Source organism: Phaseolus vulgaris, chromosome 2, assembly GCF_051622355.1.
Source record: "Phaseolus vulgaris cultivar YP4 chromosome 2, ASM5162235v1, whole genome shotgun sequence".
Lineage (NCBI taxonomy): Eukaryota > Viridiplantae > Streptophyta > Magnoliopsida > Fabales > Fabaceae > Phaseolus > Phaseolus vulgaris.
In genome coordinates this window covers 46,244,820-46,271,931 of record NC_143499.1, presented here as the reverse complement: position 1 = coordinate 46,271,931, position 27,112 = coordinate 46,244,820, and the positions used below count along the sequence as shown (strand labels likewise).

The 27,112-nt window shown below is 33.7% G+C and overlaps 3 protein-coding genes across 4 annotated transcripts; 2 read left to right on the top strand and 1 right to left on the bottom strand.

The window, feature by feature from the left end:
- Nucleotides 1-241: 241 nt before the first annotated feature.
- LOC137812636 (glutathione S-transferase T1) lies at nucleotides 242-4,403 on the top strand. Its single transcript, XM_068614765.2, has 7 exons — nucleotides 242-445; nucleotides 548-621; nucleotides 1,518-1,578; nucleotides 2,387-2,440; nucleotides 2,916-2,995; nucleotides 3,508-3,713; nucleotides 3,859-4,403. Exons 1-7 carry the CDS (start codon nucleotides 372-374, stop codon nucleotides 4,069-4,071), a joined length of 762 nt encoding a protein of 253 aa, XP_068470866.1. The 5' UTR covers nucleotides 242-371; the 3' UTR covers nucleotides 4,072-4,403.
- LOC137812635 (putative copper-transporting ATPase HMA5) lies at nucleotides 4,390-20,110 on the bottom strand. The gene is made up of 6 exons (XM_068614764.2): nucleotides 19,633-20,110; nucleotides 6,649-8,037; nucleotides 6,209-6,463; nucleotides 5,866-5,988; nucleotides 5,305-5,781; nucleotides 4,390-5,030 (listed from the first exon to the last, which is right to left on the bottom strand). Exons 1-6 carry the CDS (start codon nucleotides 19,933-19,935, stop codon nucleotides 4,614-4,616), a joined length of 2,964 nt encoding a protein of 987 aa, XP_068470865.1. The 5' UTR covers nucleotides 19,936-20,110; the 3' UTR covers nucleotides 4,390-4,613.
- A 3,589-nt stretch (nucleotides 20,111-23,699) lies between these two features.
- On the top strand, nucleotides 23,700-26,619 carry SR (serine racemase). 2 transcript variants are annotated; one of them, XR_016518859.1, is made up of 7 exons: nucleotides 23,700-23,800; nucleotides 24,429-24,619; nucleotides 24,731-24,817; nucleotides 24,901-25,131; nucleotides 25,661-25,721; nucleotides 25,837-26,023; nucleotides 26,222-26,619. XR_016518859.1 is itself a non-coding variant. In XM_068614745.2 (7 exons), the coding sequence occupies exons 2-7, from the start codon at nucleotides 24,444-24,446 to the stop codon at nucleotides 26,472-26,474; spliced, it is 1,008 nt and encodes a 335-aa protein (XP_068470846.1). In that variant the 5' UTR covers nucleotides 23,700-23,800; nucleotides 24,429-24,443; the 3' UTR covers nucleotides 26,475-26,619. The 2 variants fall into 2 exon arrangements, 1 of the variants encoding a protein (XP_068470846.1); XM_068614745.2 differs by having other exon boundaries at nucleotides 25,661-25,734.
- The last annotated feature ends 493 nt before the right edge of the window (nucleotides 26,620-27,112 follow it).

Genomic DNA, 27,112 nt, shown 5'->3' with positions numbered 1-27,112 from the left:
AGTGTATATTTTAAGTATTTTTAATACAAAGCTAGAAGAGTATTTGGCAGTGATTTTTTTTTTTATATTTTTAACAAAAATTCTCAGAGACCCTTTTAAATTTGTGTACGAAACAATATCTTCCTTAAAAAAACTGAAAACCTTGTCTAATTTACAGTTTGTTTTGGTTCGTTGAACACGTTTATCCGAAAGGATAAAAAGCGTTCCTTATAAGCATTCCATAAATATATTAGTTTATGGATATAAAGTTTGACTGTTAAAAGGTACCGGTAAGTGTGTAATGAGGCAAATGAAGCAATGCAACGAAAAAGATAGAGAGTAAAGTCAAAGCAGTGCTCTGCTAACTGCTGTGCTTCCCAAACTTGTAATTGATGATGATGGAGAAGCTGAAGGTGTATGCGGATCGAATGTCCCAGCCTTCTCGAGCAGTTCTCATATTCTGCAGGTTAATACTTCTTTATACTTTGCCATGATCTGTTTATTATTTATATTATGATATATGATTATGATGAACTAAACTCTATCATCATAATCTTTTGTTAATAAGATTGAATGGAATTGGCTTCGTGGAGATCAAAGTAGACATTTCCAAAGGCCACCACCTCTCTTCTGAATTCACAGGTATCTATAGTAGTATCTATAGTAGCATATGCACTTTATAAGTATTCATTCACTAACAACTCTGCACCTTAATGAACTCTTGGTTCCTAATTATAAGATTCACTTATTTAATTCATAATTAAGAAAAAAGGTTAGTTTAGTTAATACACTAAATTTGTCTTTTTTTTTTTCAAATCTACCTTTGTTATTATTGTTTGTCTCTCTTTCGAATATTTGTTAATACAGTCTCAGTTTGATTTTAATTAAGAGTATTTTAGTTTAAAATAATCAATATGGGATAAATTATGGATTGAGTATTAAAAGGAAATAAGTATCACTTCTTATTTTGGTCTTATTTATAATAGGAAGGCAAGGGGTATAATGTAATAGGTGAAGGTGATACAAGGGCAAATTAAGGAACCAAAACATGTTGAGGAAGCTGCGGTTAATGTGTCTGTACACGTGGAAATCCAAATGATGCAGGAATCAGAAGGAATTCGTGTGTGACAAGACAACAACTAATTATATAAGATTAGGCTAATGATTCTGTTTTGCAGATCTTTTCTGTTTTTCTAGAAAGAAAACAAAATAGCATGTTTCCTTGTGTTTACTGAGTATTATCACAATATACAGAGGGTGTTTCTTTTTCATACGAAGTTTTATATCCATAGCTTATTTTTGTTCTGTCATTACATATAATTATATGTTATGGTATTTTGTCATGGCACTCACTAAGTAATGGATAGAAAATTTAGTAGTGCGTATATCCATTTAGGTTTAATTGAAGGAGTATGATATGAATGGTTCCAAAAAAGAAGCACAAAGATCTAGTGCATTTGTTTTGCAGTGAATACTGATTAGTGCAAATTTTGTGGTCTATTCTTCTGTTGACCTGAAATGTATTTTATTTTTTTCAGAAGTAAACCCTCTGCAGAAAGTTCCGGCTATTGTTCATGGAAGCTTCAATCTCTCCGAGAGGTAATCATTGATAAGGCCCCTTTTAATCCACCACTATATGATATTAAGCATTATTGCACTTGTCACATTATGCCTATGTAATTGACTTTGATGAGGATGGAGTATCAAAGATTTGTCTGGTCCTGTTCCTTTATCTTCAATATCTTTGTCCAAGTTTTGAGTTGAGGATATTATGCTATGCTGGGAGTGGAACCAAGCTGTCATATTTATTTTGAAGCTATATATCTGTTTGCATACCCTATCCCCTAATTAGTGATTGTGTGGCCCCATAGAAAGTTTTCCTGATGTTTATCTGACGATGAACTAACATTTTATAGTTGCTTAGAAATTAATTTTGTTTTATTTGTAAATAATCTTGTTGAAGATTCCACGTCGATTAGAGATTAGAACATTTAATAATATGTAACTCGGTACAAATCTCACCTTACAAGCCAGAGACTTAAATTCCACTTTTTAATATCGTTGTAATAATTGGGTTGTCTATACATGATGCAGAGTGGTATTGTGTTGCTTATAAAATACATTTTTTTTGTTTATTTGAAGTTTGTGCCTTCTTTTGGGCTATGTGTATATTGGCTCAGGAAAGTGAATGAAACATGTGCGTTTAAATTTCCAGTGATTAATGAGTTATTTTCATCTACTGGTGTAGGATGACTATATGATGTATTTTGTTTTAAATAACATGTTTTCTGTTGCCTCATACTTATTTAGTTCCCGTAAATGCTGTTATGAGTAAATGTTGAATCCCCCAGTAGGAATATTTTTATTTTATTATGTGTTCTTAATAAACCTCGTTTTCTTTTGGCAGCCACGCAATCCTTGTGTATCTTAATTCTGCTTTTCCTGGAATTGCTGACCATTGGTTAGTATATTCTTTTCTTTTGCTTCTGAAGTCCTGAACTATCTGGTTGTTTTTATATAAATACTCTAAAGTCTTTTAAATGTCAGAGTTAGAATGTTTCACTGCGTAGTAGTTGAACATGATTTTATTTTTTAAGTGAGTTAAACATACATGACTAGAAACGGCCTAATCATGACCAGGGTTGCTTGTCCATTGCTAATGCTCTTGTTCCTCACTTTTGGATATGTTAGAGACCTCATAAACTAGAAAAATAACCAAACTATAGTATATAAGTAAATACAAATCTATTTTATAAGGTAGTTTTGTGAAGTTGAATTAGGTTTAAATATGTAAAAAAAAATTGTATTGAATTTAAATTAAATTTTGTGCTACTTGGAGATACATTTTCTACAATGTAAACTAATCATAAGTTGCCATGCTTTGTGGATAAAAGTGTAGAAAACTTGCATCTAAAATTTATCCTCATGATGTACAGGTACCCAAGCGATATTTTCAGGAGAGCTAAAATTAACTCAGTAATGGATTGGCATCACTCTAATTTACGAAATGGAGCAGGTGCTTTACACAACTAAATCCAGACATCTTCCAACTCCTTAGAATAATACAATTTTCCATGCACAGTTGAGTTTCTTCTATGTTGTGCTGGTTAGAGATTGTTAAATATATGGCTACAAATCATAAAGTCATTATCTTCTACAAACTTATTGTTGTGAGCATTCAAGTTTGTTGTAAGTATACTAGAGTGCAAGTTGGCAACATCTTTAATAATTGTTTACATGGACTAAAATGGGATTAAATAATTGCTCACTCGTGCTTCATGTCATTAAGTAAACTAAATTAGTGTCTTGCTATAATGCAACAATCAATACATATAACAATCCATATTCTATCGTGTGTGCTTTAAAAGCAACATCTGATCGAAGAACAGATTTTACCATTTCTGCAAGCCATATGTCAAATCATATGTTTCTAGCCTGAGAACATCTTTGTATTGTCCTATTTTTAGAGAACTGGCATGTTTCTTGTAAACTATGACTAACTGGTATAGAAGCACACGCCCTTTACAGTGAGCTATGTAATAAATACTGTACTAGGACCTGCAACCGGCCGTACACTTAATCCAAAAACAGCTGCTGAAGCAGAAAAAGTACTATTTTCTTCTTTATCAAATCTAGAGGATATTTGGCTCTATGGAGATGGACGCTTCCTGCTTGGTGGCTCTCAGCCATCTATAGCAGATCTCAGCATGGTTTGTGAACTTATGCAACTCGAGGTAACTATTTGTGATTTGTAATTATTGGTGCTGCATTCAACCTAATTGGCACAATGTCTTGAAATCTTCAGTTGAATTAGAATTGTGATTGGTAGTATAATTGCATTTTACATGAATTTGTAAAATTAAACTGTGATAAACTTAGGTTTTGGATGAGAAGGATCGCAGTCGTATATTATCCCCATACAAGAAAGTTCTTCAGTGGATTGATGATACAAGAGCTTCAACAAATCCTCACTTTGAAGAAGTGCATAACATCCTTTATAGAGCTAAAAAGAAATTTGAACAGCAGTGTTCAAGGATAGCTGAAACGCAGACTAAGCCTAGCGACAAGATAGGTGGCCATTCAAAGATGTGACAGACATGCCTTAATCTTTGCTTCAAGACTAACAACATAATCATTGCCTTTTTCTTTCAACAGACTCGAGCCTTGGGTTTCAAGCTCTGGTTTGTTGGCTTGAATATATATCTTAGATGTTTGGAATGATATATCTTCACATGTGATAAATTGAGATGGGTACGTGGTGTCGAGGAACACCTGAAACTGATACATATTTACACATCAAAATTCTTGCGTTGTTTTAGGATCTATATGACCTCACGTGGTTCTATTCCTCTAAACAAATCACTACTGTAATACGTATTTACATTGTAATATAAATGTACGCAAATATCATTACTTGATAAGGATTTTCATTGTGTACATTATTCCAACACCAGAGAAATTTTTTTACATGCATGCAAGCAAGGTTTACAACTTCTGATAAGTGACAAGTGTCCAAGGTTCTTGATATATAGTAACATATAACTGAACAAGTCACCACATACTATAGTAGCAGTAGCACATAGTAGCTAACAGAAGGACCCATCACCATGAATTCTTCCGCACCATATTTTACATCACTCAATGCTTATGCCCCGTATCTCAAGATTGTCCAGCTTCTTGGGTCTCCTATAATACTTCAATAGTAGAGAACAGCAAACCACACTGACAGAAGAGGCAGCCATGGCAGCCCCAGCAACCCATGGTGGCAACCGAAATCGTGTAGAAGGAAAAAGAGCTCCAGCAGCAATTGGAATTCCTAGCAGATTATAGCCCAACGCCCATATGTAGTTGAGACGGATACGGGAAAACGTTTTTCTGGAAAGATCAATGGCAGTTATGACATCCTCCAAATTGCTCTTCATTAGGACAATATCAGCAGCCTCAATAGCAATGTCTGTACCAGCACCTATTGCCATTCCTACATCTGCTGCCACAAGTGCTGGTGAGTCATTGATACCATCCCCCACCATAGCCACCCTTTGCCCAGAAGCCTAAACCTCAATATGTTAACCACAGGTAATACATGTTAGAGATGTATAAAGTAGGTGTAATTTATATACAGCTTCAGCACAAAATTTAGCTTAACATCACATCATGTTAATGAATAAGATAACATGGTAAAGTAGTGAAATCTTATTAGATATTTGTGTAAATAGAATAATATAGTAAATTGGTCAAATCTTTTTGTGTAAGATAGTTGGACTATGCATTCATGTGTATTCACCTTTCAGCTTAAAGTACCATCCACAATTTTAAACAAAGTACCTGCAAGTCCTTCACTTGCTCAGCCTTCTGCCCAGGTTTGGCTTCAGCAATAACAGTTTCAATTCCAACTTCCCTTGCTATAGAATTGGCAGTTCCCCAATTGTCCCCAGTAACCATGATGCTCCTAATTTTCATAGACTTAAGAATGGAAATGACTTCTTGTGCAGCTGGTTTCAATGGATCAGATACTGCTAAAACCCCAATTACTTCCCTATTTATAGACACTAGAATTCCAGTTTGAGCCATTGCTTCCGCTTCTGCCAGTATCTCTTCAGCATCAGCAGGAAGTGCAACATTGTGGTCCGCCATCAAGGTTTTGTTACCCACAAGTATTTCCTTATTTCTAACCATGGCCTTAACTCCATGTCCAGCAATGGACACAAAATCCCGTGCCTCAGGCCAAATGGGGTTCTCTTCATCTCTCAGTCTTTTAGCATACTCAACAGTGGCCTTCGCCAGGGGATGCTCACTATTCACCTGTCATAGGAAATTATTCAATGTAAAGTTTTTATTGCAATTATTCATGGGTAAGCATGTGAAACTCAATAATTGAATGCCTACCTCAGCTGCAGCCACAAGTTCATAGAATTCTCGGAGTACCATATTTGTTAACAACTTTGTATTTACTACCACAGGCTTCCCTATAGTGAGAGTACCTGTCTTGTCAAATACAACGCAGTTCACCTACAAGACAAACCATAAAGAGATTCAAATGTTGTATGTGTATATACATACGACATGTTTTCATATAAGCCCAAAATCCCACCCCTTACTACGTTTAGGTAAGTTGTGCCTATGTTCAAATGAGAAGAAAGACAACCTAAGCAAGTTCATCTTAACTTCACCAACATTTACAAAGCAAATCCTGAATTTAAGGACCTATAGTTTAATGTAAAATGCTGACCTTATGTGCATTTTCTAATGCTTGACCTCCTTTGATAAGTATTCCCTGAGATGCACCTACTCCAGTACCAACCATGACTGCAGTTGGTGTTGCTAAACCTAAAGCACATGGACAGGCTATGACCATGACAGAAATCCCAAACTGCAAAGCAAGCTGAAAGCTATCCATGGAAGATGGTATCCAAGACTTCGGGTAAGCACTAACCCTTCCAGCTATAAACCAGGCAAGCCAAGTTGAAAATGAGATTACAATAACCTGCTCAAAGAAACCCCTTTAAAATAAGTACTACACAGAGATAAGGATTCAATTTTAGAAGGCAAAACCTATCAAACATAAATGAAATATAGAAATCATCTATCAGACGAACTTATATTAGAGATACTATTAGAGATATTATTGGATAATCAATGCTGGGCAAAATGAATTTAGCTAGTCCCTACCATAGGCACAAAGTATTTGGAAATGCGGTCAGCAAACTTCTGCACAGGAGCCTTGGCCATCTGTGCTGACTCAACAAGTCTGACAATCTGAGCAAGCGCACTCTCTGATCCCACCCATGTAGCCTTAATATGTAACACTCCATTTTGATTCACAGTTCCTCCAATAACAGTATCCCCTTTCCTCTTTGCCACAGGACGTGCCTCACCTGTTATCATGCTCTCATTCACGTGGCTCTGACCCCAAATAACAAATCCGTCGGAAGCCACTTTTGAACCAGGAATGATCTTAATGACATCATTCTTCTGAATCAACCTGCTATCAATTTCCTCCTCACCAACAACATTTCCTTCACTGTCCAACGTCAACAATATAGCACTGTCAGGTGTCAAGTTCATGAGCTTGGCAATTGCATCGGATGTCTTCCCCTTGGCCAAAACCTCAAGGTACTTCCCTAGCAAAATAAACGAAATAAGCATAGCACTGGTCTCAAAGAAATCAGTACCCTTAAAACTATTAGATGTAGAAGCTCTCAGCACAGAATACACTGAGTAAAAGTATGCTGCGTTTGTCCCCAAGGCAATCAAAACATCCATGTTGGGAGAGCCAAGGCGTAATGCTTTGTAAGCACCAGAGTAAAACCTCTTCCCTATAATGAACTGTACTGGTGTAGCAAGCACGAATCTTATAATCTCCCCCACTGTAAGCATTTTAACAACTTTGGCATCTAGTCCATGCTTAATTCCAGGGATATACATAAGCACCATGGACGTTAGAAACACAGGAATAGTAAACACCAAACTCCACAAGAAGGATCTATAGTATTGCTTGATTTCCTCCCTCCTATGACTATTCCTTCTCCCTCCTTCCGGGAAAATCTTTGCCTTGAAACGCCTAGACCCGGTTTCTTGAATCACGTTAATGAAATTTCTTGGTCCTGTCAAGTCTGGTTTATAAGAAAGAGACACTTTGTTCAACAAAGGGTGTGTCTCTACACCTTCGACTCCAGGGAGGGCTTGAAGAGAATTTTCAATTAGTCTCATGGAACGACCCGTCCTTACGCCCTCTACCTGAAGGTCTATTCTGCTCATGTCTTCACCTGTGCTGATAAGCGTGGCTTGAAAACCAGTGTCTTCTACAGCTTCCAAGATTTGGTTGTAGGTGACAACGTTTGGAGTGTAGTGAACTTCAGCTTCCTCAGTTGCAAGGGCCACTTGGGCTTTCACCACTCCTTGGATTGATTGAAGTGCAGACTCAACAGTGGAGGAACACGACGTGCATGTCATGCCTTGGATACGTATGCGGCATATCTGAACAGATGTCTCGTTATCATCTCTGATTAATGTGGCTTGGAATCCAGCATCTTCAATGGCCTCGCGAATGGTCTCTTCCTGAGAACAAAATGTCATGGAGACATCAAGAACAAAGAGAGTGTCAACAGTAAAACTACAAATCATTCAATTATATTATAAGCTCTAAATGAAACAAATAAATCCAATTCAGGACAAAGGAAACTATGTATGAGAACACAAAATGAAACCATTCAAGGCTTGTGACATCAAATGTAACTCAAGAAATTAATACAATACATGGTTATAATAAATGTTGATATAATATATATATATATATAGAGAGAGAGTGTTAATAGAGTGTTCAGAAATAAGAAATCTCTACTATTTCTATCCTTAGATCATATTATATCATTGCTCTGATAAAAAAAAAAATCAGTTACTTTGCATGTATAAATAGTTTTTCAATAAGAAAACTTTAAGAATTTTTTTCTTTAAAAAATGTACTGTCCCGTCCCCGGGCGTTGACCAAAGTCAAAGTCAAAGCCAAAGTCAACGTATGTTGGGACCCCTCAAGGGAGCCCAAGGGAAGAAAGTCAACAGGTTGACCGCTGAAGGCGTCGCCAAGGTGAGGCGTCGCCTAGGTGAGGCGTCGCCAAGATGAGGCGTCGCCGAGTGTAGGCGTCGCCAAGGTTAAGGCATCAACGGGGCCACCCCGATACCCATGGGAAGGAAAGACCGTGGAGGGGGCGACACCGTGAGAGGCCTTAGTACCTCAGAACAGTAATAAAGAGAAGAGGAAGGTGGCTTCAAGGCCATAGTTCTAGTACCAGTAGGGGTAACCTGACTCGTGAAGTACCCATGCCACCGCTGGGAGACCCTGGGACAGATACGACCCATGAGAGGGCCACGCTCAGGGGAGAACCACGTGCATGGTGCGAGAGAAAGGTAGATACACTCCCAGGGCGAGTGACTAGAGGTTGGGGCGCATGAGTTGGCACCCAGAAAGTCACCCGTTGCGCAGATACACTCCAACAAGGAGGACTTACACGATAGATTATCCCTAAGTTGGGTTACGATGCTGTAAGGCCCTCCACGAAGAGTAGCGATCAAGTCAGAAGAACGCATAGCGGAAAGCATTGAAACATCACGGTACATCAGTTTCCCTGAAAGATTGCTAAGGTACGCATTAATTTAGTTTACGTTTCAAACGCTTTAAAGCACTTTAAATGCTTTAAATGCTTTAAACGTTTTAAACGCATTAAACGTTTTTATACGCTTCAAATGCGCTTTAAGACGCTTTAAATGCTATAGGTGTTTAAAAGAGGCTTGAGACGTTTGAGACAGAGGGGCCGAGTTTTGGACCTAATTCTCGCAAGTTTACACACACAAACCCTAGTTGTCTTGTTGTCGCACCCACTGTACGCACATGCAGTTAGGGCAGAAAGCACTAGTTATTCAGTTACTCAGTTATTTGACCACCTTCAGAGCATCCGTTCACGGTGTTCCGATACGGAGGTGTGTCACCTTTGATGTTTCTCGCTAGCTGATTTGATCGCCGGAGTGCAAATGGCCGCGAGGACGCCCCTTTGTCCACTTCTTTTCAGGTACTCACAGACGGAGCAGAACGAAGGTGCCATAGCTCGTGAGGACCAGCCACGCGCAAAGACGACCCTGGTCAACCGGCGGGAAAAAAAAAATATACAAAACTAGATTAATGTAGTTAAGTTAATAAGAATTTATAAATAACTAGATGTAATCCTAATAGGTCATACAGTCAAATTAAAAAACATGTATTTCGTTAGAAACATGATTTAATTTGCACGTCAGGAAATATTATCTATTTTTAATTTAAAAAATCTAATTAAACTGAATGTGTAGAGATGAGGTTCAGACGTTTCTCTTAAATGGTGTATCCGTGTCAGACACATGTATCGGTGTCGACACTCGTAGGACACTTATCGGTGAAGTATTCAATTAAAAAAAATATTTGTTGGATTTTTAAAAATTCTAACACGGTTCTAACACAATTTTAAAAGGTATAAATACAATAATTTTCTAAAAACTCAAATTTATTGTATAAATTTTTATTATGATTATAAAAATAAGGAACAAATTCGTTTTAAACCAATCATAGAAAATATCTTCTTGCTCCCAAAAGAATCTGAAACATACTTTTGTACATAAATATTTATTTTCAATTTATATAATTTATAATTATATAATATATAAATTCGTGTCCATGTGTCCTACATTTTAGAGATCATACGTATCTTCGTATTTGTGTCGTGTCAGTGTCCATATTCGTATATGTGCTACATAGGTTGAAAGTAAACTATATTAATAAATTAATGTATAATAATATATAATTTTTTCCGTGGACACAAGTTGTTTTTTATTTTACTTTTAACAATATTTTAAAGTTATGATACAAAATTCACAAGAAAAAGTATTAATGAAAAATATAAAAAACAAATTAATATAATGAAAAAGAAGAAAAAAACTAACCAACAATGGAAAAAAGTCGCAAGTAAATCTAACGAGAAATAACTGTTAAAAGGGAAAAAAGGAACTAACAACAGTGGGAAGGAAGATACACGTAGATAAAATAAATAACTACTTATATATTAGGTATAATTAAAATGTAAATATTTGATTCTATATAATTAATTTTTTTACTACAACATAATTTCAATATAATATACAATAAATAATATATTTAATTATCATATTTTCATATAATAAATAAAATTATATAATATATATATATATATATATATAAAACAATTATAATAGATTATAGTAAAAAATATTAGATATACATGCGATAATATTACTAAAGCAATCATTATAAATGTTACTTGTCTACTAAAAAAATAAAATGAAAAGCATAGTATTAGTAGAAAAAAAAATTATTTAAAATAAGTTAATATATAAGTTAGGCTATTATTAAATGAAAAATAGTTCTAGGGGAGAGAAAAAAGAACGTCCATAGAGATAAAATAAGTTGCGGAGGCGCGATTAGGGTTTTGCGGAGGCGCGACAGTGCTCGCTTGACCAGTGCGAAGCGGCGATCAGGGGCGGCGACGACGGTGTGCATCTCGTGCGATCCCGTTTTTCACCAGTGCGGCGGCTCTGATCGCGTTTTGCGCGAATCTTTCCACCAGGTGCAGCGGGCGACGTCGACCAGGGGCATAGCGTGGTGCGGCGGCGGCAACGACCGGGCCTGTGCGCAGTGGTGGTGTGGGGGCGGTTGTACGTGGCGGTGGTGCGGTGAGTAGTGGTTTTTGGAATGACGGAGGGTTCTAATGGTTTCATCATCCCATGGAATTGTTTGAAGGATAGGGAAGTATCTCCTGCGAAGACGGTATATGCTAAGTTTGGACAAAAGAAAACTTTTGTTCAGGCTTTGGGAACTACATGCGATATTCCTTTGTCCGAGTTACCCACTCCTTATATTAAGGGAGACATGATTGTGGTCCGGATTGATGAGACAGAATACTTGGCTGGCCTTGAGGAATGCAAGACTCATTTACATGGGCGGGTTATTCTTTCTAAGGGAGATAAACCTCTCACACACCTGGACTTAACTAAAAAATTGCAGCCGGTGTGGAAGGCTCTTGGACCGTGGAAAGCAATTCCTCTCGGGAAGGTTTTTAAGAGTTTGAGTTTGCTTCTTTAGAAGACATGCGGTGGGTCTTCGGGATGGGTTCCTTGAAGCTATCTCCGGGTTTCTTGAGACTTTTTGCCTGGACAAAAGATTTTGTTCCAACTACCATGAAGAGTACAAAAACTCAAGCCTGGGTTAGAATCTATAGTTTGCCTTTGGAGTATTGGAGGCCACATGTGATTTTTTCAATCATAAAATGTCTTGCTACTCCTTTGGTTTTGGATGAGAATACTATGAGAAAGAAAAGGGGTATGTTTGCTAGAGTGCTGGCGGATATTGATATGTTGTCTCCTCTTCCTGATCATCTCTGGGTTGAACGCTCAGACTTTACCTTTGTAGCTGGTGTGGAATATGAATGGCTCCCACCTTTTTGTTCTCACTGTAAGGTGATAGGCCATGAGCTTGCTAGTGCCGAGTGCTTCATGATCAGGGTCGTGCTCCTGTGTCTCAACATAAATCTTCTCATAAGATAATTTTTGATGAACGAGATCAGGGGAGGACTGAGGTCCCAAAACAACGTAAAGAGTATCGTAAAAAAGATCCGCAGCCGACGCACGTGGAAGGTTGCACTGATAAATTGACCATTAATGCTTCTAGAGGTGATCCTTATATTGGTACGTCTACTGCCATTGTTGAACCTCAGAAGGCTAAATCTTCTGCGGATGTTAAAGCACTATCGTTGGACCTGCAAAATCACTTTTCCTCTCTTGATGGTTTGGAAAATACAAATGTTCTTTCAAAATTTTGGGCTGATCCCAACGAGATGGAGGAGGATGACAGTGATACTGGAGAGGAAATAGTTTGCACTAAAAGAAAACCAGGGAAACCACCTAAGAAGAATGGTAAATCCAAAAAAACTGCTAAGGCAGTTCTCTCCACAACGTCACAATGAAAGTCTCTTCATTTTTCTGGAATGTTAGAGGATTGGGAAACCAAAAAACTGTGGAGATGTTGATTAGTTTACTCAAACTACATAAACCTCTTCTGGTTTTTCTTGCTGAACCTATGGTGCCGTACACTAATGCTTTTGAAGTCATTTTCAAATCTGTTAATATGCATTTGGTGGCTACGTCTCCTATTGTCAATAAAGCTGCTAAGCTTTGGTGTTTGTCGGTTCCTAATTTGGTCCGGAATTTCTTGGTAAATGAACAATTTATTTCTGTAACTTGTCATTTGCATGATAAATGTTTTAGTTTTGCAGGTGTTTATGGTGCTACCACATACGTGGCTAGACGGGTTTTGTGGAGGGATCTTAGTTCCTTCATAGGGCCTTGGTGTATTATGGGTGATTTTAATGATGTGCTCTCGACGGATGACTGTAAAGGAGGGGTGGCTCCTAATCAAGTTTCTTGTAATGAATTCCTTGATTGGATTAATACTAATGACCTTTCTTGTATGCCTTTTACTGGAACTTGCTATACTTGGTGTAATGGAAGGAGAGGGCTCCATAGAATTCATAGAAGATTGGATAGGGCGTTATGTAACGGAGTGTGTTTGGATGAATGAGATTCTTGTACTTATCAGGTTCTTGTTAAAAATTGTTCAGATCATTCCCCTATTCTTACTAGTCTTGCTAGTAATTCTTTGAGGAAGGTTAGCAATTTTCGTTTCTTTTCTATGTGGCTTCAAGACGCTTCATGTATGAAGCTTATTCATGATTCTTGGGCTAATAAGGTTGTTGGTTGTCCTATGTTTATTTTACATCATAAGTTAAAAAGGTTGAAAGTTGAGCTACGTGACTGGAATAAAAATTCTTTTGGCAATGTTCACAATGCAGTTCTTCTTAAACAGGGTCTTCTCCTTGGTATTCAACAAACCTTAGAGACTGCTAGTATGTCTGATATTGATGGGCTTCTCTATCAAGAAAGGATCGCTAAGGAGGAGCTTGATCATGTTCTTCACTGTCAATATTTGTTTTGGAAAGAAAGGGCTAAAATGCTTTGGTTTAAAGATGGGGATAGAAATACTGCTTTTTTCTATGCTGTGGTCAAGAGGAGGAATAATTCTAGTGGAATTTATCGTCTACGAATTGATAATGTTGTTACTGAGGATCCTACACTCATTGAGGAACATATTTTGGATTTTTATAAAACTCTTTATGCTGAGTCTATTTCTCATGATCTGGATATAGACAATATGGAAGATTTTATTGGTACTTATATTCCTGAGTTGGTTTCCTCTGAGGAGAATATGATGTTGATTAAGTGTCCTGATTTTTTTGGAAATCAGGAATGTTGTTTTTAACCTTAATGGCAATAGTGCCCCTGGTCCTGAGTTTTGGTGGTGTTTTTTATCATTCTTGTTGGGATATTATTGGGACAGATGTTTGTAAGGCAGTCCAACAGTTTTTAAAAAAAAACTGGATTCTCCCTGGAATGAAAAGTAATGTGGTATCTCTTATTCCTAAGATTCAGGGTGCTGAATCTATTAAAGATTTCAGGCCGATTGTTGTTGCTAATTTTAAATTTAAGATTATTTCCAAGATTTTGGCAGATCGGCTTGCTCTTGTGGCTGCCAGAATTATTTCTCCTAATCAGTATGAGTTTGTGCAGGGCAGACAGATTCAAGATTGTATTAGTATTGCCTCTGAAGCTATTAACTTGCTTTCTAAAAAGGTTCACGGAGGCAATGTGGCTTACAAAGTTGATATTCACAAAGCCTTTGACACTCTAAGTTGGAAGTTTTTACTATTAGTTTTGTCACACTTTGGTTTTCACTCCTCGTTTGTCGGTTGGATTAGTACTATTCTCCGTTCAGTTATGCTTTCTATCAGAATAAATGGTAGTTTAGTGGGTTTTTTTCCTTAGAGTAGAGATGTTAGACAAGGTGATCCTTTGTCTCCTATACTTTTTTGTCTTGCAGAGGAAGTTCTTAGTAGAGGTCTCTCAAAGCTTGTGAATGATAAGAAGATTCTACATATGGCTAGTCCACAAGGTTTTCTCATTCCCTTTCATATTTTATATGCGGATGACATTTTCATTTTTTGTAGGGCGGATAATAAGTCTCTTAGAAATTTGAGTAATTTTCTTAAAACATATGGTGATTTCTCTGGCCAATATGTTAATAATTCTAAGAGTAGTTTTTTCACCATGGATAATTCTACAAGGTTTATCACCAAAATTCAGCGTATTCTTTCATGTAGTCATGGTTGTTTGCCTTTCACTTATTTAGGAGTGCCTATCTTTGTTGGTGCTCCAAGGGGTCGTTTTCTTCAACCTTTGGCTGATAAAGTCAAATTGAAGTTAGCTTCTTGGAAAGGTAAATCTCTTAGCATAATGGGTCGGGTTCAGTTGGTCAATACGGTGATTACGGGTCTTCTAGCTTATAGTTTTAATTTGTATAAATGGTCTGTTTTTCTTCTTAAGCAAGTTGAGCAATGGTGTCGAAATTTTATTTGGACTGGTGATATTTTGAAAAAAGGTATAGCTACTGTTAATTGGGATACGATTTGTTCTCCCCTTGAGAATGGAGGTTTGAAAATTATTAACCTTCACCATGAAAATAATGCATATCTTCTTAAGCTTGCTTGGAACTTTGCTTGTAGCAACAAGCCTTGGTCTTTGCTCTTGAAAGCCAAGATCCTTAAATCAAAATACGAGTTTCGAATGGTTTATAGATCGTCATCTCTTTGGCCTGAAATTAAGCAATTTTATTCTACTATACTTGATTATACTTCTTGGACTGTTGGTATAGGTTCTCTTATTAATTTCTGGAATGATAAATGGTGTGCTACTATTTCTTTAGCAAATATTGCAGGATTATCTGATGGTGCTAGTAGTTCGGATACAGTCTCTCAGTTTTGAACAGGTGCTGATTGGAATATTCCATTGTCTTTACAGCATATGCCTCATCTTTTTAGTCATATCATGGTTAGGACAGTACAGGATATTCCTAATTGGATTCTAGATGAGTCTGGTCGTCTCACTCTTAAATTAGCTTGGACTTTTTTCTTGGATCCAGGGGTTTCCTGTGGTTGGGGTAAATTTATTTGGTCTTCATATATTCCGCCTTCCAAAACTCTTGTCCTTTGGAAAGTTTTTCATGGGCGGCTTCCTACAGATCAGCATATTCAAAATAAAGGTTTGCATATTTGTTCTATGTGTACGCTTTGTGAAAAGCACGAGGAATCTATTCAACATTTATTTTTTGAATGTGCTAATGCTTTGCGTATTTGGAGTTGGGTTCAACACATTTTTCCTACTTATCATTTCTCTAATAAGGATGATCTTCTTTCTTTTATTAAGAGTGATGGTAGTCCGTTGGTTAAATTGATTAAGCTAGCTGTGATAACTTTTTCTATTTGGATGATATGGCGTATGAGGAATTATGCTCGTTTTCAGGATAAGATTGAGGTTTCTATGGCTATTTTGGTTATTAAAGATTTAACTTGTCTAGTGGGTAATTCGTCTAAAGCTTCCATGAAGAATGATATGTTCGATTTCAATGTGCTCAAGTTTTTTGGTATTAACACTTGTACTGGTAAAGTTTTACGTCCTCTTCCTGTTAGATGGGAGTTTCCTTCACCTGGCTGGGTTAAAATTAACACTGATGGGACTGCTAGGGGGTATCCTGGTCTTGCTACTTGCGGAGGTATTTTTCGTGGGAGTATGGGGGAATTTATTGGAGCTTTTTCTGCATTTCTTGAAGTTCAGACTGCTCTGGTTGCTGAGTTTTATGGGGTTATACATGTTATGGAGGAAGCTCAAAAGATGGGGCTTACTAATGTCTGGTTGAAATGTGATTCTGCTTTGGTTTGTGTTGCGTTTACTGCAAGGCCAACTGTTCCTTGGATGCTTCGTAATCGATGGAATGCTTGTCTTAATTACTGTGGGAAAATTAGGTTTACGGTTACTCATATTTTTCGTGAAGGAAATGTGTGTGCTGATAAGTGGCTAATTTATGATTTTTTCATAGAAAGCCTTTTCTTTGGTATAATAGGCTTCCACCTTGTCTATTCTTATAATTCTTTATGAATAAGTATAGTCTACCTATGTATCGTTTTTGTTAACATATGGGTTTTGGTATAGTCCCCTCGTATTTTTGTATTTTTTTTATTTTATTTTTCTTTTGTTCAATAATATTTTTTTCATGTGATGGTAAATGATTGTTGTAACTTGAGGTGTCAGTCTAGATGAGATCTTAAGTTGCATAGTGATACCTAACATGGAAGCTTTTATTTAAAAAAAAAAAAAAAAAATAGTTAGTATTAATTTCTAAGTCTTATACAACAACAAATAACTACTTGAAGAGAGTAAAGAATGCAAATTAAATTCTTTGTATAAGAGATATTCTTCAGTGAGAAACGGGTTAGATAATTTGTTTTAATTAAAGGATGAAGCTACAGGAATTGAATTAAACAGTGCTCTTAGGATAGTTTTGAGTTTCCTTTCAAAGAGTTAATCATGGTTTTATCATCAATTTTTAAACATATCTTTATCTTTATTAATAAATTGTTGGATACCTCGCCTAAACTTATATCACACATTGATATGGATTATTCATGAATTAATGACTAGTATTATGAGAAACTTTAAAGTTATTTTTTATTAACAAAGAATTTATATTATACCTTAACAAAATTTTACTTTTCTTAATTTCAACTTTTATATAAAAGTTTTGGATATTTTACAGTTATACCTTAACAAAATTTTACTTTTCTTAATTTCTTCTAGACATCATAAGTTCTTCTTACTTATTACAAATTACATTAGAAATGTTATATATATACATTTAACATGTGTGCACTCCCAATTTAAGGACATTCCAAAATAATTACAACATGCTTTAAAAAAATTAATACACTCATACTGGTAAGATAAATATTTCCGTCTTAACATAATTTGTTTTTATTGAATATTTTAATTTAGCCTCATCGAACAACAAATGAATATAAAAATAGATTCAGTTAAATTATCGATATAAGAGAAATAAGAATAGTACATAGAAAATAAAGTGACCGAATTCAGTTAAAATAGTTATAATTTATTAGTAACGAAGTTAATGATTGATTTAATGACTAAATTTTCAATAACAATAAATAGTTATTGAATAAAAACAAATATGATAATATACATTATAGTTCAATATGATGGCAAAATAATTTTAGAATAATTAATCTACATTTCAATTAATTACTTTCTTTCAATCTAAGGATCAAATTAGTAAATTAATTTAATTTAATCTACTTTATAATTATAACAGATTTTTTTAATAAGGTGTGTTTGATTTAGACATATTTGTAAGTATATATTAAATATTTTTACATAATCATATACATAGTTCAAGTTGTTTTTAAAATTAATTTAAATTAAAATTATACTAGTTTGAAAACATATAAAGTATTTACTATTTGATATATTAAATATTTTATTATATTTTATATATCAAATATTTAATAAACTAAAATATTTAAATTTGTTCACGTAAATGTGTATCATTCATTATCTCATTAAACGTTTCTCAAATAATAATTAATAACATATTTGTTATTGAGGTAAGATCTAATAAAATTGAAGTATTAATTAAGCTTATAAGAGAGTATATATGATATCATCCTGCGGTGGATATCTTCTAGTAATAGCGGTAACAACACTTTTTTTTAAAAAACTATAGAGCTCACTGTGTTATTTTATTTATTTTCTCTCTCTATCCATATTCTCTTATTTTCCTTCTCTTTTAATTTTTTCTCTCAATCTTCATCTATTTTAAAATCTGATCGAACCACGTTGTAGCTGACGAGTTAATGAACATTTTTATCCGATCTGATTTTCAAACAGAGTAAATTCATTTTTGCTCTAAAGTTTCTTTGTTTTCTATTTTTTCTTAGGATTTAGTTATCAATCTTGGTGGTCAGTTGAGAAGTTTAATCATCTCAACTTATTCTACTTTATACTGAATTTTTGTTCTTGGATAACTTGTTTTAGGCCCGTAAATCTTGAAGCTTATCCAGACCGTGGGAAATAAAATTCTAGAAGTTGCTTGGAAAACAAACAATTAAGGTAAGGGAAGCTAAATTTAATTTTTTATAGCACCCTAAGATAGAAGATTTGAATGCGGAGGGAAGGTGATCCCAATATTCAATTTCTCTTACAGGGATGTTGTGTGTTTATATATTGTGTTGTTTGTTTATATATTATTTAAACTAGTAAAAATATTAGATTTTGATGGTTTAGTATTTAAGTGTTTTTTTTTCTGTTAAATAAGATTTTGAATATTGTGGATTGCGTTTTGAATGATATTGTATGATGAAAATTGTATGAAATTGATGTCATACATTTGGGACAATATATGAGTTGTTATTTGATGGTATATTAAGTATGAAAAACCTATGTTTAACGGAGATCCTATGGCTTCAATGATGATCTAAGTCATGTAAATTAAGATATCAAGGGGTGAGAAGCTGAGAGAAGTGGTGAGAAGCTGAGAGGAAGTTCATACACACCGGGTCCCACTGTATACACTCGTTATTGGATGTTTGAACTTACCATTATCTTTTCTATTGGATTTAGGGTTTAGGGTTTAGAGTCTTCTGGAAGACAAAGTGGGATTGAAATGAAATCCAATGATTATGATTGAAAATAGATCCATGTGTGATCTATATGAATGATGGAATTGGTATTGAAATTTTACATGAAATCATTTAAAGAAATGTTTATAAATTATTAGACTAAATTGGTTCTATTTCCATGAATTATGTTATGGATTTTCTTTGCACTAGCTTCCCCTTGTTTTTTGTGTTGTGTTTGAACTGTGATGATTGTACCATATAAGTGTAGGAGAACCTTAAAGGTTTTAGAGTTTTATTTTGAACTATGAATATGTAAATATTTGTATTTTTATAAATCTTGTATTAGGAATGTTTAGAAAAAATCCAAATTTATATAAAAATTGGTAGAACTTTTATTGTAATAATTATATGTAAATTTTGGGTGTCAGAGTATCTTTCAACATTAATCATCCATTTTCATTTCGGTTCTTCCAAAACAAATTATGATGAATTGAAAGAAGATGATATAACAGTTACCTACATTAACAAAGGATGGGTAGAAGAGGATCTGAGCGCGATTGTTCAGAACATCAACAAGAGCTTCATGAATTCCAGGAAGACGTTTCACAGCTTTCTCCACGGAAGCAGCACAGGCCGAACAAGTCATTCCGGTGACCGAGAAAAGCGCTTTCAGCAAAACGTTGCTGCTTCCTTCTTCTTTCGTCACACCTTTTGGATATCTCGGCATCGATGGATAATGAGAACGAGGCGAAAGGTTACCCGAACCCTCATTGTTACGGAAGCAAGCCAACGCTACAAATTTACTTCCCATTTCTAACACCATCTCTAACAAACCACACCCTTACTCTCCTCCTTTTATACTCCCATTTTCTCTTTCCCATTTCATTTTTTATTTATTTTCACTCGTTTGATGTCGATTGAAATTCAAAATATTTGTAACGGAATCTCTAGTTTTTCCGTTCTGGAATCTTCTTTTTCATGCCTCTGATTCAACATTCACCTCACAAGAATATTATTTCTTGTATATCACATAACACTTTTAATTACAATTTAATTAAACGTACATGGACGTAATTTGATTAATAAATGCCATGGCAAGAAAATGTGTTTAATGTTTATTAAATTACCAGGTGCATAGGTCACAAGAAAATGAAATTAATAGATAATTAAACCGGATGAACATTGATTCACGTAAGACTTATACTCAGGAATTTTTTTTTATTAGTATGCTTAGTGACTTCATTAATGGACTTCAAAGATGATTTTTTATTTAATTATAAAATATCACCTTATTATTTATCTTTATTTATATATATATACTTGGCCTCGGTCACTTCTCATTTTGAATCTACCATGGTTAATTTATATCTTTAAATTGAATTTTTATATTTTTTAAAAAGTATTTCAAATGACTACAAGGATATATCATGTTACTTTTATAAATATAAAATGTATTTTATATTATTTTTTAATATAATATCAAAGATAAAAGAACAAAGAAAGGAAATTATAAAAATTAATTCATTGTACTTTAAGGTCATTAACATAAATGTCACGTAATAAAACGATTTAGACATTGTTTAACACTTAGAAAAACCTGAAATGTGTTTGGACGCAATTTTTGTCCAAGTACATAATCAGATTTTAATCCTCTGTGTTAACTTAAATTTCATGTACGAGAACTGTTTATCATTTTAAATGTCAATCAATCACAATTTTTCAACGGATAAAGAAACTATTTCTTTATAAAAAATAATAAAAGTCTTTTTCAGCATTGCAGGGATCTCTAAAGCAATACTAATGAAGAAATTAATATTGGTCAACATTGTCTTAACAAAAAAATTAAACTCCAAACCCCTATGTCCTAGATATCATTAATTATCTGAACATTTTTATATTTGTTTTTCATCTATTTATTATTTGTCAAATTCAAGATTGATAGATGATGTCTTTAACTCATTCTTATTGGAATAATCTTCATAGAATAAGTACTCTTTATACGATGGAAATTGTTCCTTTACCTGAAAAATAAGTTGTTGGTTGCAAGTGAATTTTTGCTATCAAAGTTGATCCTCATGATACTATTAATTGTCTTAAAGCTCGTCTTGCTACTAAAAGTTATATACGTATTTTTGGTTTAGTAGTGTTGTTTAGCAATCTCATAAACCCTATTAAAAAAGTTTAGTAGTGTTGTTTAACAATTTTATATAATTTAAGTTAGAAAAATCATTCAATTTTTTTCGTCACTCAAAGACTATGTATCATATATTAATATATATCGATGACATTGTTCTTACATATAATTATCATGATGATATTTCTCAAATAAAACAACATATTTATCATCAATTTCAAACTAAAGATATTAGCAAACACATTTCTTAGAGATTGAACTATCATACTCTAATAATAATGAGTAATACTTAAAGTTTCATTTACAAAGATTAATAAAAATAGTGAATACTATAACTGAAACGGTTTTTGAAATATTTTTATTAGTTTCTTTATTAATATGATTACTCCATTTTGAAAATTATTTGTTTAGAAAAATATTTAAATAAAATTCACTTAAAGATGTGTTTTTTGTGTGTGTATATTCAGAAAACATTTTAATAATTTAAAAATAAATAAAAAAGTAACAAAATGTGTTATAAATTTTAATATATTTATAAACTGTTAAGTTTTAATATTCTTATAAAAACATTTTAAAAATCTAAATTATAAAAAGAAAAAAGCAGGATTTTTTTTTCAAAATTAGGAAATTAAGTATATGAAACTCTACACTTATATTTCCGAGATAAATTTGCAAATTTTAGATAAAACAAACTCCAAAATGTTTTAATATCTTATCTTATAAACCTTAAAATACATAATGATACAAACACCAAGGCATTATTAAAAAGCACTGTTCCTATGTTCAACTTTGGACAAGACAACAACACAAAGAGACAAAAATATTTTTTTAAAATTAAAAAATACTTTAATTTAATAAAAAAAATGGAATGGAAACAAATGGATTTTCTTATAAATAATTTTTCTTTGATTTAATTCTTAAAATATTTTGTACTCTTTCTCATGTCTAAACAAAAGGGTAACATTGGTCATGACGTTTCGTTGACTATATGATAAATATATTTCAGAACGAAAAGAACAGACAAAAGAATAAATAATAATAATTTGTTTTCAAAGTAAACGAAAGTTGTTTTTGTAGTTTACTTGCTAACACTTTCTGTTGTGTAACTTTACAACACCATACACAAAGGTAAAATATTATTCATGCTCCACAGCCTTTTACATCGTACTTAAGTTTAATACTATTTTTGTCATTAATTATCTCCTAATTCATAGTTTACACGTAAAAATCACAACGTTAATTAAAAAAGAAGAATAATGATAACAGCAAGAGCCTTTGTTACTAGTTGTACCTTCCCACAACGTTATACTCTTCACTCTTTTATTTTATTTTTTCCCAAATATCTGTACTCTATGCACTTCTCATTGTTCATGGAAGTTAAAAAGAATTATTATTAATACTTCTACAGTGGTTCATTTTATAATGTTATTTGCATTAATTATTTTTATCTCGTAGAAAATAAGGATATAAGAATAAGATATTAAATCGGTTATATTATATCCAAACCGATGTGAATCCAAAACGCGATAATATTATAATATTGAAAGTAAAATTTATATCGTTGTAGTGGAAAGTATGGTAGCTCACGTTTTACTGTTTTTTAACATTTTTTATTTTCGTAAATCATAAATTACACCATTAAATGTATGAGAAACGTATTTTCCATTTCACACTTAAAAAATAATATAGAAAAATCATATATACATAGAATAGATGTTACTTATACAACATAATTAATATAATATGTGTTTTAGCATGAGCGACCTCAATTTAGTACACTCAATATGATCAAGAATAAGTGTGTTCTTGACTTAATCTGTAACCTGTCTTTTTCTTTGGGTCTCCGTCGGCATATATGAAATCGAAGAGTCGAATATAATCTCGTCATCTACCTGATTCTTTCTTAATTGAGTAACTAATGTTGGATGACTAGGATCCCTCCAAATCTATCTTAGTTTCCTTTATTTGAATTATATGACTCGGCCTCCAAGCTATCGGGTCCAAGATCGGATCATGCCCATAACCTTACAATATGTATTTTCATTTTGGATGCAAATGATCAACATATAAAATATTACATTAAATTTAGAAAAGAATCAATATAAAAAGTGCTTATTTTTTACATTATTTAATAATTATTTTATATCGAATTAGTATTTAAATTTAATGTAATATAGTGTCTCACGTTTTATAGCATTTTTTAAATATTAATAAAATAAACATGATTTATATTTCTTCAATGAATACTTAGAGAAGAAAAATAGTAATTTTAAATGATAAAAGAATAAAATTACAAAAAGTTAGACTAAACTTCACTCTATTTATAAAAACTCAAAACATTGATTTTGAATTCTACAAAATATTTATAGAAGTCAAAATGAAAAAAAAAATTCACTTGTTAAAAATACACTTAATCATATAAGTCTTTAAAATTTAAAAAAAAATAAAAAAAATGCAAATGACCCCAAATATTTGAGCAGAGATATTAAGGAGACATGAAGTGGAAGTGAGAGCGAGGAGGAGTAGGAGAGCCACCAACAAGAACTGCTCGTTAGTAAGTTTCGGATTCCGAACCTCTTTTCTCTCTTTTCATTTCAGTTTCAGAATCTCTTTTCTCAAGATTCCAGTGCTTCACTTTTCAAACATAGAAGATTCCCTTTGTCAGATTCTTATAAACATTCAACGCTGTTCCAATGTTTTTCATCCATGTTTCTACCAGTTTTCCCCACACTTTAATTGCCCCACTCCACTATGGAAATTTTTAATTTGAGATCATAAGATAATTATCTGGTGTTGACTCTAATCTCCATTTTATTTTCGTTCAAATTTGAGATCGTTAGGTTTAGAAAAAATTAGTTGAGTTGGGTCTTCAGCATTTGTAACTCTTTTGACACTGTAATTCACAAATAAGGTTCACTTTTCTACTGCGTAGCACCCTCAAAATGGAGGTTAATATGTCCAGTTACTTACTTACAATGTGTACATATTTTAGTATATGGAAAGAATGTTGCTTGGTAATGGTGGGACACATTGCTACACCTGTTTGATGGTGGTGAGTTTAACTGTTTGTTGCACAGTTAACTCACTTTCACAGGGAAAGGCGAGAATTGGTGGATTGGTGTTAAACTCTGTTTCTAACAAGGACAGAAATAGACACTGATCTGTCTTTTGTTGACTTTCAGAGACCAATTACTTAGATGGAAGAAGAGAACAAAATAACAAAAGGAAAATATGCTGCTGATATTTCCTCCATAAAAGAAGCACATGCCCGAATCAAATCATTGGTTCATAAAACTCCGGTTCTGTCCTCCACCTCGCTGAATGTTATGTCAGGAAGGCAGCTCTACTTTAAGTGTGAAAGTTTACAAAAGGGGTGAGAAATGGATATGTTATGAATTGCACAAAATTTAGGATGCTATTTTTCATCTCTTTTACATTTGGAAAAGATGATGACATGCTTCCTGTTGTATTGTATGGCCATCAGGGGAGCTTTTAAATTTAGAGGTGCCTGCAATGCTGTGTTCTCTCTCAATGATGAAGATGCTTCTAAAGGGGTTGTGACACACAGCAGGTTTGATAGTAAATCTAGATGTTCTTTTTTCTGTTTCTAATCAGATTCTGTTAAGCTCTTCTGACCGTGTTCTACAAAATCAGTGGTAACCATGCTGCAGCATTGGCTTTGGCTGCTAAACTACGGGGGATCCCTTCATATATTGTTATTCCAAAAAATGCCCCAACTTGCAAAATTGAGAATGTAAAGCGGTATGGTGGTCAGATTGTCTGGTCTGAGGCCTCTGTTCAATCCAGAGAAGAAGTTGCAAACAAAGTGTGGCAAGAAACTGGTGCTATCTTTATACATCCGTACAATGATGGACGCATATTAAGGTACAAGTACAATGTTGACTATTGTATAATTTGTTTCTGTCTAGATGCCCTGTCATTCAACTCCTTTGGGGGATAAACTGAGGGTGTGCCCATTCTTTTCATAGCAATTTTCAAGTTAGACCATGTAGTGTATATAAGGTAGCATTTGGCCAATCTTTTTCCAGTTTCTTAAAAGTAGAAGCTCCTCCAATTGGCATCTTTTCAATTATCGCTTCTCTAAAATCTTGTTTGAACTAACTTATTCTTTTTAAAGAAAATGCAATCAAGTGCTGCTTTAAGCTTTATTTATTTCTACAAGCCTAGCTATAATTCATTGACACTTGAGCATTTCTTCTGATACTCTTTTGTCATTATTTTTATTTCTCACCTCACTTCTGAAGGATTGCTAAGCTGTAAGATAAATCTATGATATTATGTCACTGTCTGTTTTATTCAACATAAGAAACTTGACATATGGCTTAGGCTCATGCTATAGGAATGTGTTACTTGCACACAATTGCACTTTAAACATGCTGCATTGTTCTTGCAGTGGCCAGGGTACCATATCCTTGGAGATTCTGGAGCAAGTCCCACATATAGATACGCTAGTGGTACCCATAAGTGGTTTGTTTGTTCACTTTTTGTAGTCAAGCTTCGACCAAATGTTGTAAAATTTGCATTAATTTCAACATCTGCTTCTTGTTTTTTCAATGAATGAAAATGAAGGTGGTGGTTTGATATCTGGAATAGCATTGGCTGCCAAGTCCATCAACCCAGCTATTCGTATTTTTGCTGCTGAACCTAAAGGGGCTAATGATGCTGCACTATCTAAAGCAGCTGGGAGGATAATTAGATTGCCTGAGACAGATACTATAGCTGATGGTCTTCGAGCATTTCTTGGAGATTTCACGTGGTAAAAGATCTTTAGTAATTAAGATAGTAAACTGAAAACAATTTTTTAGCTCCTTTTTTGTTCTCTCTGTCATAAATTTTCTTCAATTTACTATTATTTTACAGAGCGATTTGCTTTTAACATTCCTCTTCTCATTTTGATTTTTATTCTTCTCTTGATTTGTCATCTTTGCTAATGCACCATGTCATGATGGAACAGGCCTGTAGTACGAGATCTTGTTGAGGACATTATAACTGTTGAAGACAGTGAAATAATAAAAGCTATGAAACTGTGTTTTGAAATTCTTAAGGTTGTTGTAGAACCAAGTGGAGCAATTGGCCTTGCTGCTGTTCTATCCGACACCTTCCAGAAGAATCCTTCTTGGAAGGAATGCAACCATATAGGAATAGTAGTTTCAGGAGGCAATGTTGATCTGGCTGTGCTTTGGGATTCTTTGAAGAAGGGAAAATGACCTCCACTTTGCTTGTGTGGACCTTCATTGTTCTAAATATGAGTGTAAAAAAACGATTTTGGTTTTTTAGTAAGTGGATTTACACCTAGTTCAACTTATATTATATCTAATTGATGTGGAATATTCAAGAAGTTTTTGTGGATAAGTCTTTTCCATTGATTCAGGTTAACTTCTTGGGATTGAAATTCTTATTTTGTCAATAATGATTTAAAGAGATGTTCTTTGGAAGGTACATTCAATTGAATTTTACATAAAAAATAATTTGGATTTTAAAAGATTTTGTGAAAAGGTAATGATTTTATTTTATTTTAAAAGTCTTTTACAGTTAGAAGTTTGTATTTTGATTTGAAAGGATTTATAAATATGAAATTGCAAGATGTGAAAGGATTTTATGATATTACAAGAATTTAAGAGATTTAATGTATTTTAAAAAAAATCATAATTACTTTTAATCTCTATTTTCTTTTTGAAGAAATGCATTTTTACTTAATATTTTATTCTACAAAATTACATGAATCAAAATGTATATTAGAGTAAACTATCAAAGATACAAGCATTTGATATTAGACCATTAAGTTATTATTAAAAAAAATAAATAGTTTTATTATTTTTTATACACTTTCTTAAGTAGATAAAAT

Bases quoted from the DNA above. Each gene is read 5' to 3' on its own strand.
- SR (XM_068614745.2), top strand. From the start codon at position 24,444: ATGGAAGAAGAGAACAAAATAACAAAAGGAAAATATGCTGCTGATATT. The intron at 24,818-24,900 runs GTTTGATAGTAA...CTACAAAATCAG, and splicing joins GGGGTTGTGACACACAGCAG to TGGTAACCATGCTGCAGCAT. The intron at 25,132-25,660 runs GTACAAGTACAA...TTGTTCTTGCAG, and splicing joins AATGATGGACGCATATTAAG to TGGCCAGGGTACCATATCCT.
- LOC137812636 (XM_068614765.2), top strand. From the start codon at position 372: ATGATGATGGAGAAGCTGAAGGTGTATGCGGATCGAATGTCCCAGCCT. The intron at 446-547 runs GTTAATACTTCT...TTTGTTAATAAG, and splicing joins GCAGTTCTCATATTCTGCAG to ATTGAATGGAATTGGCTTCG. The intron at 3,714-3,858 runs GTAACTATTTGT...TGATAAACTTAG, and splicing joins GTGAACTTATGCAACTCGAG to GTTTTGGATGAGAAGGATCG.
- LOC137812635 (XM_068614764.2), bottom strand. From the start codon at position 19,935: ATGGTGTTAGAAATGGGAAGTAAATTTGTAGCGTTGGCTTGCTTCCGT. The intron at 5,989-6,208 runs GTCAGCATTTTA...TTTGTCTTGTAG, and splicing joins CATTAGAAAATGCACATAAG to GTGAACTGCGTTGTATTTGA. The intron at 5,782-5,865 runs GTAGGCATTCAA...TTCCTATGACAG, and splicing joins AACTTGTGGCTGCAGCTGAG to GTGAATAGTGAGCATCCCCT.